This window comes from Anticarsia gemmatalis, chromosome 12 (genome assembly GCF_050436995.1).
Source record: "Anticarsia gemmatalis isolate Benzon Research Colony breed Stoneville strain chromosome 12, ilAntGemm2 primary, whole genome shotgun sequence".
NCBI lineage: Eukaryota > Metazoa > Arthropoda > Insecta > Lepidoptera > Erebidae > Anticarsia > Anticarsia gemmatalis.
Genome location: NC_134756.1, coordinates 12819025 through 12834279, shown reverse-complemented (window position 1 = coordinate 12834279; position 15255 = coordinate 12819025). Strand labels below are relative to the sequence as shown.

The window sequence follows — 15255 nt, the reverse complement described above, 5'->3', positions numbered from 1 at the left end:
GGTACAAAAGTTACGCCGTTTCGAGCTGAAACAACTAGCATTCTTCAAAGAAGCTGAAGCTGTTAATAATTCCAATCATTACTTATCACAAACTAAGTTTTCCTCAAGATAACACCAATATATTGATTGAAACATTTTTTATTTGCTACTGGCAATCAAAATCGACACATCGTCAGAATGGTCACAAAACTAAATGAAAAAAAAGGGGCCCTACCAAGTACCAAGTACATACAGGGAAAATTAAAACAGCCGGTAAACAATATCATCATTAAAGTATCGACATAACAATGACTGTAATGAAGTGGGCTGACATCATCGTTACTCTAAGTGGTGACGTTGACAAACAAGTGCAGACAAGTCATAAGAAGACTTCAACAATGGCCGTCACGCCGTCACGCGAACTTGAAATCATTCTGATAATTTAATGCTATTGTAGTCTATCATCTTGTCATTATAATAATATACGTTTTTTTAAACACAAGTATGTTTGAAAAATTATTATTGCATATAAGGAAATATGTAGATAGATATATTTTAGCGGGAAATATTTTATGACTTCAGACTGCATTCTGCTTGAGGATATTTCGTCTATGACATATTGATGTGTCGGTGGTGATGAGGTAAATACCTTAGCCGTTAGTTCATTTCCAACACCAAATTTCCAAAGAAACGGGTATTTGTAAACGTGCTGGTACACTTGCAGCTACTGGACTTATTGATTGTAAAAGTTTCTAAATATGCATGTGTAGGTTGGCATAGGTCTTATTTATTTAAAGATTTGAGAGTAAGAATGAATTCCCTGGAGGATTTCCTTTAATAGTTATTTTTTTCTCTTCACTTCAGAAATCTTCTTCGATACGATTCTACGATTGGTCGCTTGTCAGCGAGAGTTTGAACAATAGGGTATTTGACTACCAGTTAAATCAGCTACTCTTTATGAAATGTCAAAAACATATTACTATAGAAATACTGTGTAGTGACGTCACAGTTTCGTATTTACGTTGGTATCAAATATGTCTAATAAAAAATGTCAGTCTATAATAATTACAATTTCAACATTATTTACCAGTACCTTTGAGTCCAAGTTTAATATTTTGCTCGGAACCCAGGCAACCACCCAATCTTTTTGCAGCGAACTTGAGTCATAATTTCTTACTATCTGTTACCCAATACTTATTATATTTGAAGTGTGTAAGTACTGATTCACAGTTAGCAATGTTTGTGACCACGTCAACGGCCAGTCGAAGACACAACGACTAATAAAACAGACATAGCCGTAGAATAAAGTCACTGCTATTAATAACACTTTCCTTAATAATTATATTTATTGTTGCATTATAGTGGTTAGTTGCGTCAACTTTAAATTTACCAAACTTGCTACTGGTACTGGATAGGTTGTTTTAAAACATAAATATTAAACAAATCTAGGTATAATATACATAAACCAATCAGCACAGATTTTACTTTCGTTTCTGCATACATCCATATTACATACTCGCCAGCATTAGCCAACATTATAACACAAAATTTTCAACAAAGTTGAATTGATACAATGACTCACACAAACAATGACAACATATTAATAGGAAATACATAAAGGTTAACTTTTATAATGGCAATAGAATTCTTGTAAAAGAATGGACATTCAACATTCAATTCTAGGTAGAGTTAGCGGATAACACTAATCTATCGAAATTTAAATTCTCTTGCACACAGTTCGCGTAAAAGACAACTCATACACGTACGGGTTTTAAAATTGCAATTTTCTTATTAAATACTAGCTGACCCGCGCAACTTTGCTTGCGTCACATAAGAGAATGGGTCAAAATTTCCCCCGTTTTTGTAACATTTTTTACTGGTATTCTGCTCGTATTTGTTGTAGCGTGATGATATACAGCCTATAGCCTTCCTCGATAAATGGGCTATCTAACACTGAAATAATTTTTCAAATCGGACCTGTAGTTTCTGAGATTAGCGCGTTCAAACAAACAAACAAACTCTTCAGCTTTATAATATTAGTATAGATTAGTTAAGGCGGAAGAAATTCGTCGAAATTTTGAAGACCCTTAACGTTAGTTCAGGTAAAAGACTGCACATACATGAGTCGTAAAAGAAGAATGGGTGATTTAAAGTTTTATGATGCTCATTCAATTCTGATGGTATTCTTTCACAACTGTTTGTATGTAACGGTCTACAGTTATGATGAGGAAGAGTTTACATATCTCGAGATACAGTCTGGGAGATCAGTAACATTTGGACTTCTTACAAACCCCTGTGCCATGAAGGTTTACAGCATCACGTATCGCCTTCATTCCGGTAGCATGTATAAGCGAACCGTGCGGATGTTTCAAACAACTTTAAAACCAGCTAATCCCTTTCAGCTTGAAAAACAACAACTAGAAAATGTAATGGCCAGTTTCAAATGCAAGCATGCAAATATCTTTGCGTTCGAAATTACAAGATTTATGTGCAAAACGAGTTGCGGTATTCCGATTGCATCACATTGCGTTAGTCCGAGTATTATCAGAAGTAATATAATAAACTGATATATGTTCGCTCGTATGCCAGGTCGTTTAATAACAATTTGTACTCGTATAAAAACATTTGTAAATATCTTAGTCAAGCGCTGTTTTTTGTGGATACATTTACATTTATTCTTAGTTTGAAGATACTTATTTTATAGAATAACATGAAAGAAATAATAAAATAAAATAAATAGAATTCTAGAATGAATTGGAAGAGCTTATAGCTACTTATGAATTTAAACCCCAAGACGATATTCGTAGGCTTTATTTTTAAATCCTGCAAATGATTGGATACGGATAATACCCAGTAATGTCTCAAATGGTCAATGATGTTCATAAGTCTGTAGGTCATTAAATTTTTTTATTGTTTATCCTATTGTGGTATTCCCTTCTTGTCCACTACAAAATAAAGTTTGTTATGTTAGAAACACAATAATTTCTCAGTTCGCTAAAACTTTAGCTTCATAATAAAATTAACTAAATCATCCATTTGTCAGTGGATAAACAAAGCGGTTATTCACGAGGAATATTTGACAGGGTGTTGACGGGAACATGGAATCGTACTCGCTCTAAGAATTATATCCTGAGGTTACCGGGAAAGCCTTCACTAGACTATGTTGCTTACTTTAATACAAGGTCGTATTTCTTCAGGAGATTGACAGGATTTCAATAGTAAATCTATATGACAAATAGACTACATGATTCAGCCATTAGGCAACATCAATTCTTCATTTCTAATTTCTGTGAAATAAGTTTTACTCTCTTACGCTCAAAGGTATTGAAAGTATCATAGTTTATGAAATATATGAAAACAAAACAATTTTTAAGACTGGATACTCTGGTTAAGTTGCTGAAGACTAACAAGAGCTCGAAATATCCAGCTTCCATTCATAATTTGAGCCGTTATTCCATCGTTTCTTCGTATGCAGAAATATTTCCACAAAAGTGTTCTCGATAAAAATCAGTATAACCTGTCAGTTGGCAACACAGATACGAAATGAAGTCATAATGTTATTTCTCACGTGACGGTGTTAGCGTGTGACTTGCTTAAATGTTAAGTAGTTCCCGCACATTGTAGGGAGCGAGCCGAGCGGAAAATCTTATACCAATTACACTACGAAACACTGATATTTTCTACTTAGATATATTTAAACAATTGTCTTGTTAGTAGTTTATTTTAGAGCGTCACGCCATTTAGTTGTATCTTGTAATTGTACTTTTATAGTGTGCTTATCTTTGATAGATCTAACTTAACAGTTACTAGTGATATTTCCCAACGAAAGGCCAGGTTTATTTTCGAAATTTGCTTCTTTTAAAGAACAAATTAAAGCGACAGGTAAATAAAATCAGAATGTAACGGGAAAGGTAATTGGATCTGCAGCTGACGATATGATAATCTGTGTGCAAATCGAGACAGGTAAAACATCCTCTTAAGAATATATTTAAATGACTCGTTCGGTTTTACCAATCATATAACTGGAATGCCCTGGCGTAGTATTTTCACCTGCCGTCTGTCGTATGAATACACTCCACATAAACTGCTGTATAGACGGGGAATCGAAACCGGCGCACGCAGTGTATTCATATACATAGGCATCGTTATTGACAAGTGAGCAATGCACCCTACGCTCGGTGCGGTATGGAGGTGACATAAATGACTTGTATCTGCAAAAAATACCAATCAACCGGTTTTCACTATAACCAATTAAAGTCTGATAAAACCAGAGCAGGAAGTTTCAATTAAGAACAATAGTTCCTGTCTAGTCTATTTCTTTGGTGTTCTAAAAAGCAGACAAAATGTCGACGCTGGGGATCGAAGCCAGTTCGCCGAAGAGTCGTGAGAAGGTTCCCACAATGCAATATGTACGTCGTTCACATAGTAGTTTTTGTGAGCCAACGACCGGTCTTAACCAAGGGAGCTCAAAGGAACCGTGTCTTCATAAATCATTGAGAATTCACGTACGGTTATTGAATTTATTACCAACCCTTTAAACCACTTGACCCTGATAAATCCTGTTCGTACAAGGATCTTTTCAGATTTGCAATTGATTAGCGTTTAAAGGGTCCCCAGACGCTTACTCGGCAAGTCGTTTTCGTCCCCTTTGTCAGCTTGAAACCTCGGCTTGGTCAAAACGTCAAGTAAACAAATGCATGCATAATCGCGTTTGTTCTCGTGTCGTATTTACAACGCGCGAGTTCAAAAGGTCTGATAGTGAAGCTTGGTATTTCCTGGTTCATTTTGTATGCGAGGCACTAAACAAATTATGATTGTATATTACAGTAATGAATAGATAGTACACAATGGTCCTTAACGTTCAATCGAGTGAACATGTTCGTGGAGTGATCGACCTTCGCGAACCTGTTTTGGACAGCAAACATCGTTATTTGGCTGAGCAAAAAGAAACGTGACTAAGAGGAACGTGACGCCATGTCTTGTACTGTTTTCAAGTTTAACGTGATCATTGTTTATAACAGACATTTTTTCTAAGGTCTCCCGCGACACTTGCAGGGTTTGACGCTAGAACTTTGAAGGAAGTTGGAATAAGTTCGCATTGTACAACTTCGGGGAAAAGCTTGCTTTTTTACGAAAGTTTGCGTTGAATGGGTTTGTTTTTCAGTTTAACGGAGTATTTTGTTTACTAACATTATAAAAACACGATATTTACCCCAGATATATAAAATTTCACTTAATGAACTTACGAAATATGAGAGGAATGTTATCTTTTCACGAGAATAAAGACGGTTCGCATTTTTTTTAATGTAATTTTCTGACCAAACGAGACGTGATGTCTATTAGCAAATAAATCATTACTATATAACAATGAAGCAATTTAGACACCAGTCAGTTGAAGTAACACCGGATGCAATTTTTCAGCAGATACGCACGAGTTCTGGCGCTGAGAGTGATTGAAACAATCCAACGGGTGCCATTGTTTCAAGTGTTAAATGCAACATCACAATAATGCAATATAAAACCTAAATCATATAATAATAAAGTTGATAGTTGATTGATGGTGATAGAATTAATTGGAACTGTAATCTGGTTGATAGTGCATCTGGCTTTGGCTACGGTTCGAAGTAAACACTAGGTGCTAACACCGAATAGCGCAGTTTGATTTGAAATCGTATCTGTAGTTGTAAAATCAATATGGTCGCACCCCGAATGTAGACTGTAGGAGTATGTTTACATCAATAGCTAACAAAGGGTGGTCCAACCCTTGATAGTGAGTCGGAATAATTGGTTACGTGCCTACATGTTGTTGAGCGCTTCACTGCAATTTATTTAACAGAATCAACTTACAAATTTTAGAACTTCGAATTTCAGATACTTACCAACAGTATCATGGCACATTCTTCCAATAATTGATACTGAATCCAGAATAAATCATGACTGTATTTGTGAAAATGTCAATTGCTGTACCAAAAGTTTAGTAGCTGCGTATTATTTATAAACATACTCCTACCAGAAGCACTTAATTGAATAGATAAAACCTCCATTCATTTACAAATAAAACGTCATAAATTACCTTTACAAAAATCCGTTCATACCTTGCATCTGCTAAACCACGTGGTGGCAAGTCACGAGAAAAACGCCACACAAACGAACCAAATAGAACGCAAGGGAGATGAAAGGAAGGGTGCGTTGAAAGGAACCAAAGAAGTCCAGAAACAAAAGGTTTCCTCCATCTTACCTGCGAACAAAAGAAACTCTGTATTATTACTCATGGTATTGTTTGACATGAGTACGAAATCTCATGCATAATTTAAGTATACGAATAATATACGTATTTTATACTTGTTGAATTCAGTGTGGATTTTCCTGTTCCAGTATTTACTTTCGTTTTACTAATGTATTCATTAAGTCGCGCTGTGAGTGTTTTGAACTGAATTTCTAGAAATGTAGGGCTTGGATAAACGCGATTTAACGCTCTTAGCAACTTTATCCATTCCTGATTCGATTCTAACTATCAGATTAAAGTAAATAATTCCAGATATCCGGTAAACTTTGAGGTGTGATGAACCCATAACCGTTTGGTTTAAGTATCTTACCTTCAAAGGCTCAGACAGGGATAAACAACTGAGAGCTGTTACAGCGTTCATGAATAACACACTATTCAGTGCGGATATCCTATTCTTGTACGAGTAAGTAAATGCACAAGCATCTTATCACAAATACCATTGTGTACACAAAAAGTACTTCTAAAAACTAAGGATAAAAAACGTGCTAAGAGATTACAAGAACAATAGCATCTATTGTTGAACTGAGGTGCGATTCTTGCGATGACGTCAATAAAAAAGTTAAGGCGCTTGTAAAAACTTTACAGGCGTTGTTTCAAAGGTGTTGAAAATCTGGGTGGTCTTAATAATACGAGTGTAACGGTAATATACCGTACAGTGAGTCCGGGTCAGTTCCGAACAGGCTGTTGATGTTATGCTCCTGATAACATTCAGCTTCTGAACAATGAGTAAAAGTGGTAAAAGTACTCACTTTACTATTCTAACTTTTAGGCCAGTTCAAATATAGTCCATTTATGTTTAGCGAAATTGTTTTTACGTGTTTTAGATATGCGCTACGCATACAAACAAGAATGATTGATTTGAAGGAAAGAAAGTAAGTTTCACAACGAAGCGCTTTCAAAAGCTCATTCATTCGTATTTTATGAATGTTTGCAGTAACATGACAGGTACTGTGTAATAATAGTATGAACCCGCCCTGTTATAAATAGCTTATCGAGTACAATAGAGCATTGACGAAGCAAACCACATGTTTGTGGCACCGGTCACAGCGCTTCACGCCTAATCAGTTCCAGTGCTTTAATTAATTCTATTTGTTCACAACCGCCTCGGCGCCCACGGTCTCTCGCTTTTGTTCCTAACTTAGCTTTAAAACTATTGTTTTTACGCAAGCTTATCTAACATCTACTAGATGTTATCTAGCAGAGAAACCTTCAAGTAAATCATTTCCGTGTTCACAACTATTGTGCAACGACAATGTGCAAATACAACATATAAGAATGTTTGTTTTTCTACTTTGACGTCAACGGTTGAAATTTGAGAGTATCAGGTGCCTGCGGTCTGAGTAACTTATACTTCACTTGTCTATATGCATAATCGTGATCTAAAACAAGTTAATAAAGGTGTATTTGAGAAATGTTGTCGATCCATATACTGTGGTGAGCGTATCTATGACACGCACTAACTATACGGCATATTTGCACGGAACAGCAACAGGCGAACGGCAAATCTATAAACCGTCAAATGCTAACATACAGGAACTATGCGGTGGTTGACGAAATCATAAACGTTGGCATTCCCGATGATTCAACAGCCCCCTCCCAGCTCGTAATATAAATATAGTAGGAGGTGGTCGCGTGTTGCATGTCCAGCCTACGACTGGTGTCACGCGAGCCAGCGGTTTCCGCGGCTGGCGTGACGCACGTCACAGACACATTTCTATCCTCCACGGTGGAATAAAGAACAGGATTGTTCTGATAACACGAAACTGATGGTATTTATGCTTCGTGAGCGTATGGTAGCGGCCGTGTTTTATTTGTGCTTTCCAGATTTTAGATAACCCTGTATAAGCATGTATTAAAATACTTGTAGGTTAATAAACTAAATGTACTGTAATAGTATGTTTCAGGCTGCCAAATTTAGCCATTTGATGTCACTTCAATTTGTGTTATTACTTGCCCTAGTTCTTGAGTAAATATGGGTTGATGTGAGGCATAATTTGTGTAATACTATTATACAAATAAACGCTCCACCCAATAACTAGTTGTTGAACACAAACACGAAGACTATTACGACTTTACTAAATAGAACGCGTACTTAGCGCCATGTTTTGGCGTTAACAGCGATACCTACCGAACGTATGCTAGATTAGCGTAAATGTAACATCAGGGTTGTTGGGATGTTATTCAAATGTGATAGGTTATATCATGATTACAAAAAAAGCATGGGTATAAATATTTTTAAAAGAAAAAGACTTGACACCTGACGAACTATTTAATCAATCACATTATACGTAGGTGTTTAAATTGGATTATGAAAATCGACGTTGATACATTTAGTCACATGTGGCACAACAAAGTCGAATCGGCGATTTTATAAGAAACAAGTCTTATAGGGTACTTATAAAGGTGATGTTTTCGATATTTGGTCACTTTCTCCCATTTCCTCTGACTCCAAGCTTGCAAATAAGTTAGCCAGTTCTATTTTGCCTTTAATCTGGTTCGCTTTGGAGAGAGTTTTAAACGTTTGTGCGTAACTTGCGAACAGATGATCAACGGCGTCGTATTCTTGTTTCTTTTTGTTTTCAAGATAATTTAAAACTTTATCCACTTCACTTTCGGTTTTATTGATATTTCTATGTCTTGAACGAATCACGATCTGTGCAGGCGGCGTTTCTGGCCGAGGTGTCTCCGGGGATGGGAAATCTGATGTTTCTGGCGAAGATTGTCTGACATTTGACCTTCTTTCTCGATCTGTTAAAGTTGCGTCAAGAAATTGTAACGGTGCGGCCCACGCCCATTTTGTAAACTTTTTTGTAGTCTGTCCTGTAGTTCCAGCGACTTCTTTTTTGTATCTTAGGTAATTATCTCTCAAGCCCTTCCATTTATTTTTAGCTACATCACCTGTAAAAGAACATACATATTAGGTATTATTTTGTTTTAGGTACTTAGCTACAGGTGAGTCACATCAGATGATAGATTTTTCCATTGTAACAGTTTCACTAATAACTCTTATATATAAGAAGAAATACATACTTACCACTTTTATTTATTTCATGTCCAATTTGTTCCCACAACTTTTTCTTTCTTGCTACGTTTTTATAATAAGTATCTTTCGTATCATACAAGCAGGGATGTTGCCGAACGAATTCTATTAATCTTTCAGTCATAATGCATTATATTAAATACGTAACGCTTGAATAAAGTACAACAAACAACTTATAATAAGCGTCCTAGCGCTGCGACAAAGCGTCGCGTACTGCTAGCGCCGCAGTTCTCTATAGACATAATTCGACGTTGTAGCGCGGCTAAGGACAACGCTCTTTCTCTCTAAGTACGCGTTCCATTTGGCAAGCGCGCGGTGTGGAGCGCTGTCGTTTCCCTCACCCATCAGCGCGAGGGATAGCCCCTTGTCGTGTGCCCTCGCCATTAGCCACAAGTGCACACGAGCACGCGAACCAACTAACGGTCTGTACTCAAGTTTAAACTCGTCCTCAAATTCACATTTCACTTCGAACCATAGCTGTTTTAGTAATCCAGTGACCCTAGGAAAATAAATACTAGCCGCTAATTGGATTTGAACGAATCAATAAAATTACACGTATCGACGCCTATTTCCGCGAATACGTAATCCAATTACAACAGAGCTTAAAATAACCTATGTTACGAAATATCTGAACTTTAAGAAATGAACGTGACCTTACATTCGAAATGTAAGTACTATAGCGTGTCACGATGAGACAGACAAAGCTTGGTCGTCTGTGGGTATTGAGGTGGAATCTAATTTTAGTAAGTTTTGTCGTGTAAGCGAGCAGGGAGCACAGACCCTAAGACAAATTAGTGGAGTGCACGGCAGAGCGGGAGACAGGTGTAGTCACGCAAGCGGCGTGTTAGAAAGCGCGCTGAAACACGCACCCGTTTTTGTCATCCAGATTGATGGCATCACGCGAACTGCGCACATCGTACGATCGCCGCGGTTAAACAACTTTGTCGAGGTCAACTCCTAGATGGACAAAGTCATGAACCCTTTAGTACACCGGACATTATGTTTAACTGGCGGTTCAGACTATACACGAAGGGTCAATAGTTAAGTATGTTATGTTTGAGATAAAGCACTAACGTTAGATGGGTACCATAATCGTTATGAGGACTCTCTACCGATAATCGTTTTTCATCCAAAATTTTGTATGTCGATGACGACAGCCTAAAAGTCAAAGAGGTTGGAAAATAATCAGTAGAAATGTACACAGAATTAAAAACCTAATTCTGTTACTAGTAGTTGACCTCAATATAAACGTAGTTTGGAATAATACTAGAAAAAGAAATGCTGATGACGTCATTCGTTTAACAATACTTGAATAAAATGCGAAGGAAGTATTTCGTAAACAATTGTGACTAATGTAAATACTGAAAGGTTCAGAGGTCAGTGAGGCGGGGTTATTTTTAAATAGAAATAAAGAAATCATTGTCCCCATTCTGTTATTTCAGGTTTTACAGTATAACTGCTTGTGTTGAGAAATTGTTCGCATTGCACTTGTGGTTCATTGCACTGTCACTTTTGGCAAGGTCACTATTTAGATGGGAAGTTGTTTAATCATTACATATATGTATTATATTTTTTTAATTAGCATATTGCATATGACAACACTGGCCCGATGTCTGCTATTTTAAAGAAAAGTCCTACACTCACATTTCGATAACCTTACGTCGCAGAGTACCTATTTTACAGACATACAAACAACGAACCCAAAGTACAACTGAGCCCGAATCAACGGATCACACAAAAATTATACTAGCCTCCTCAATAGCGTTTTTTGTATAAGTATGAGTTTAAACGCTATTGAATAGATAAACTACCGCTAAATGTACCTTAGGAACCAGGTATTAATAAATTAATTATAAATGCAGTTACTAAGCTAATTAAGAAGCCTTCGATCTACCTAAGACGTTGACACTAGGTTCACCAGTAATAATTAGTGCGATGGTTCGTGACTAACAATGTAGTGACGACACAGATTGCCTGAAACTATTAATAACGTGAGAACTGTTAATTAGAGACAGTCAGATGACGAAGATATTATTGATGAGATTTACTGTAGGCATTATTGTGAAGTTTCAATTGATTTATTTTGTTACGATATTGCCTTGACAGTCTTTATTAGTAAATGCGATTGATGATTGCAAGGTCTTCATACCAGGTCACTATTTTCTTTCTTAATTAACAATATTCGCACTAAGTAATAATTAAGAAATACAAAATAAACCAACTGAAATGAAACATTCAGAAGAGCACTTTTAGTTTGTGGAGCACACATAAATTTGTGTCGCCTGAAAATCGAACCTACTACTTACGAAGACACTCGTAGTGATATGGCCACGGACGCGGCAGTAGTAAAAGAAGTTTCATATATATTTTCAAACGTTTATCTTTTTCTTTTCTCTTTAAAAAAAAAACTCCCGCACTAAGAATTGCTCCCAGACACGAAACTATTATTTGTGGATGGCAGAAATAATTGTCCCATGTAGGAATCGAACCCAAGACCTCCCGACGTTATGGTAGCGGCGTGGCGGAAGGCCTAAGGCTAAGCTACTGCGCCACGGAGGCAGTCAAATTCATTTACTGATCAAATATTTACCAAGAAAACCCAGCTTTCCAACAGCTTTTTCTGGACAACTAGCTACTGTTATCAAACCCGGAACTTAGAAAACTTAGTCGCAAAAACACTGAAGCTGTATATTTCATGTTATTCCCAGTAATAGGTGTGATTGTAGCGGACGTGGTGTCGCAAGAACGGACGTGCATTTAGGGTAATGCACGGTAAACGCTGGCGGGCTGTTACCAAATGATTGTTATTACATGCCGCCGGGATTTCCTTGTTTGTGACGTCATCATACAGCTGCTTTTATTTATCTCAGTCAGCCGACGTTAAGAAGAAAATTCAGTTATTCCTTTTAAGCACATTGTTATTGTATCTGTCCGTTCCGAAGGTATCTTTGACGTTTTGGACCCCATTTATTCTTATATGCTCCGCATTTCTACCAGAAATATTAAGAAATCTTCAGTTAGGCAATTATTGTAAGATTCCTCATAGAATATAGAACCTTTTCCAAACTAGGAACTCACTGGTGCGATGTCGCGAGATTTTCAGTTCCCATTCACATTTAAATATTTCAGAAATTGTTTTTTGCACCTTTACGACCTCGAGTTTTCATATTTGTCTAATACGTACATTGTAGTGGGACAACTTTCAGGCATGTAATGTGTTTTTAAACGAGCCGAACATATCTAAGGTGTAACATTACAAAGTCATTTCACTGACCCTAGTACTAAATACCTAATTACCTAACAAAGCATCAAATTTCTTTGCATAACAATGTACCTGTGACAATTGAGTCGCGTGTTTTTCACTATTACGATAGCTTGCGTCAAAACAAACAATATAGTATGATCGCCGTCCTATATTGTTACAAGCTGTGTAAATTAATACCTTATTATCAACGTAAGCAATCGTATGCATTAATATTTTATATCGCATTGCATACAATACCAATAAAGAGTAGTGGCCCGTTTACAACCTTGTGTGAGTCCTAAAATTGTTTGGTTAGATTTCTAACTATATTTCGTTTGTTTTAGTATTTTATGACGCTTCCGAAATCTCAGAGCATATTAACACTTTAAATTTTTTCTTCGATGAAATTATCGGTAGCGAGAATTTAGTAATGTATCCGGTATTATCGACTCACGCATGACTCTTATTTTACACGAAAACATAAAATCATTCATTTCTCCAAACAGCAGATTCTTCGAAGAAAATCGATGTAAAGATATAAATAAAATAAAAACTAAAGACCGTCCAGTTTACTTCACAAAGCCTTCACCTTTACGATAATAAACCTATATATAAAATCATGCTATCTTTTTTTAGACACATATTTTTATTTCTGTAGTACTTAGTGGCAATTAGTGGTAACAAGAAGATAACAGCTATTACATGAGCTTTCATAGTTCCACGTGAGCCAGCGATGTGAGACGACACGAAATGTCAATGTCGATGAAAATGTAAGTATGTGGAGCTAACCTGTAAGCTGGAACTAATAGCGATAAACCTTCATGCTCTACATCCTTTATACGCGGAGCTTGGGGTTTTAAATACCTAGTTTTTGTCGAACAAGACATGTTAATAGAAGACTAATGCCGAGGGGAGAAAGGCGTGTGCAATGTTACAGAACAGCCGGTTTGAGTTTAATATCCGATTTTATTAGGTAAGGTGCATAATTCTTAGAAATTTTGTACCAGAAAATCGCACTGCGCTAGTGTATCTTTCCTCAAATCAAGATTTGGTATTCTAGTGTATCCAAAGTCCACTTGTATTCTGCAAACCACAACCTAATACAACGTGTGATACTCATTCAATTTATTTCAAATAAACTAAGTTGATTGATGGGCCATCGAAAGCTTTAATATCAATGACATTTGCAAGGCTACTTCAATATTAAACAATGACGTAATGCCACATTTAGGAAAGTGTACGGCTCCCATAAGTCACGGCACGTGAACTCAATTTGACCTGTGACTGCTGACATTAAAACGTCGACATTTCGTGTCTTCAACTACCCTCGTTCGACGTCGTGGCGTGATTCGAACACTTAAACAGTTCTAACTTTTATTATGGAGGGTTTCAATCAATTCTAATATACCTTCTCGGAGTATTCTGCACGTTAGAACGTTAATCCTTAATCCGTGGTCATAAAAATGTCGGAAATTCGAATCCGATTTCGGGAAATTTATCTTGTTTCGTTTTTATTGTTTTTTTATGGAATTAACGATACTACCATCGAAAATATTTTCCTTTGTTCCTTATCAACTAAGATTTTGAAATGGTAACTTCACCTTCACGCCTAACAAAAAAATTGTCAGTTATTTCAAGCGCAGTGTCTGTCACTCGATCAGTCAGAGTAGACATTTAAAAATATACAATTAAACAGTTATATTAGTTACATAAGCACTTGATGCACCAATTAACCGAGTGATTAGATTAAGAGGTCATGTTAGGTGCCAACAGTAATGAGCTGACAATACTGTATTCTAATTAGACTGGTATGAGCTCAGCATGTAATCATACAAGAGGAGTATTTATAGGCCTAGTGCTTCTGTACAATGTACAGAACACAATTAGTCACGTGCCTGGTGACATTACGCACTGTGTTTGTCCGCGTAATCGCCTACGTGTTCATACGATTGACCTACCAGCTGATACGCAGGGCTGGTACTGACGCCAAGATATGTCTTTAAGAATATCTAAGAATTACAAATCGTTTGAATTGAGACTGTTTGTAGTCATTGCTATCAAAATGCTGCTAAGCAAATAAATCTTCAATAACTTGTCATGTTTTTGCTTCCTGTCTGTCACTCTTAACGTGCCCAAAATTTTCTATATCATTGAAAGATATTCCCATAATTATATATATAGATGTTTTAGGTCCAGATCTGCATCCAGTGTATCCCGCTATTCGTCACTAATACTAAATATTTTCTATTTAAATTCAAATGCTAGAAGCAGCCATCTTACAAAACCTGCAACTGGTTTAAGACCTTGAGCTCTCAAGCAAGCAGCACCAAAATTACACCAACTGGGAAGCACGCTCAGCTGATTACATGTAAGTAGTTACTGGATAGCGTGTACTTAAGTGGGTATTTAGTTCGTTTAGTACACGATTTCTTTCGGAATAAGTTTTCGCTATTAACTACCATCACGTTGTTACTGTCGCAGTGTCACACGCGAGGAGTTTCTTTTTTAAAAAGGGGGTCAAAATCTGCCTGCCTTCTGCAGCTATATTATAAGCGTCCTTCTATTTCTCCTTTTTCTGGTGTATTTTCCAACAACCTATTCCCTTTCTAGCGCTGTCCAAGTTTACATCTTTTAATTATTTCCTGGGTCAAGTCGTTAACAATTTACTACCAATAAAATCCCGTCGATAAGTATTACAATGTAGCA

At 36.7% G+C, this 15255-nt stretch overlaps 2 protein-coding genes across 3 annotated transcripts in view; both read right to left on the bottom strand.

The window, feature by feature from the left end:
• Pits (Protein interacting with Ttk69 and Sin3A) overlaps positions 1–15255 on the bottom strand; it is a 114164-nt gene that overhangs the window by 36730 nt on the left and 62179 nt on the right. The window lies entirely within an intron of this gene.
• On the bottom strand, positions 8530–9566 carry LOC142976920 (uncharacterized). The gene is made up of 2 exons (XM_076120529.1): positions 9300–9566; positions 8530–9163 (listed from the first exon to the last, which is right to left on the bottom strand). Exons 1-2 carry the CDS (start codon positions 9427–9429, stop codon positions 8661–8663), a joined length of 633 nt encoding a protein of 210 aa, XP_075976644.1. The 5' UTR covers positions 9430–9566; the 3' UTR covers positions 8530–8660.

Coding starts and splice junctions, on each gene's coding strand:
- LOC142976920 (XM_076120529.1), bottom strand. CDS start 9,429: ATGACTGAAAGATTAATAGAATTCGTTCGGCAACATCCCTGCTTGTAT. Junction 9,164..9,299: donor ACATGAAATAAATAAAAGTG/GTAAGTATGTAT, acceptor GTTCTTTTACAG/GTGATGTAGCTAAAAATAAA.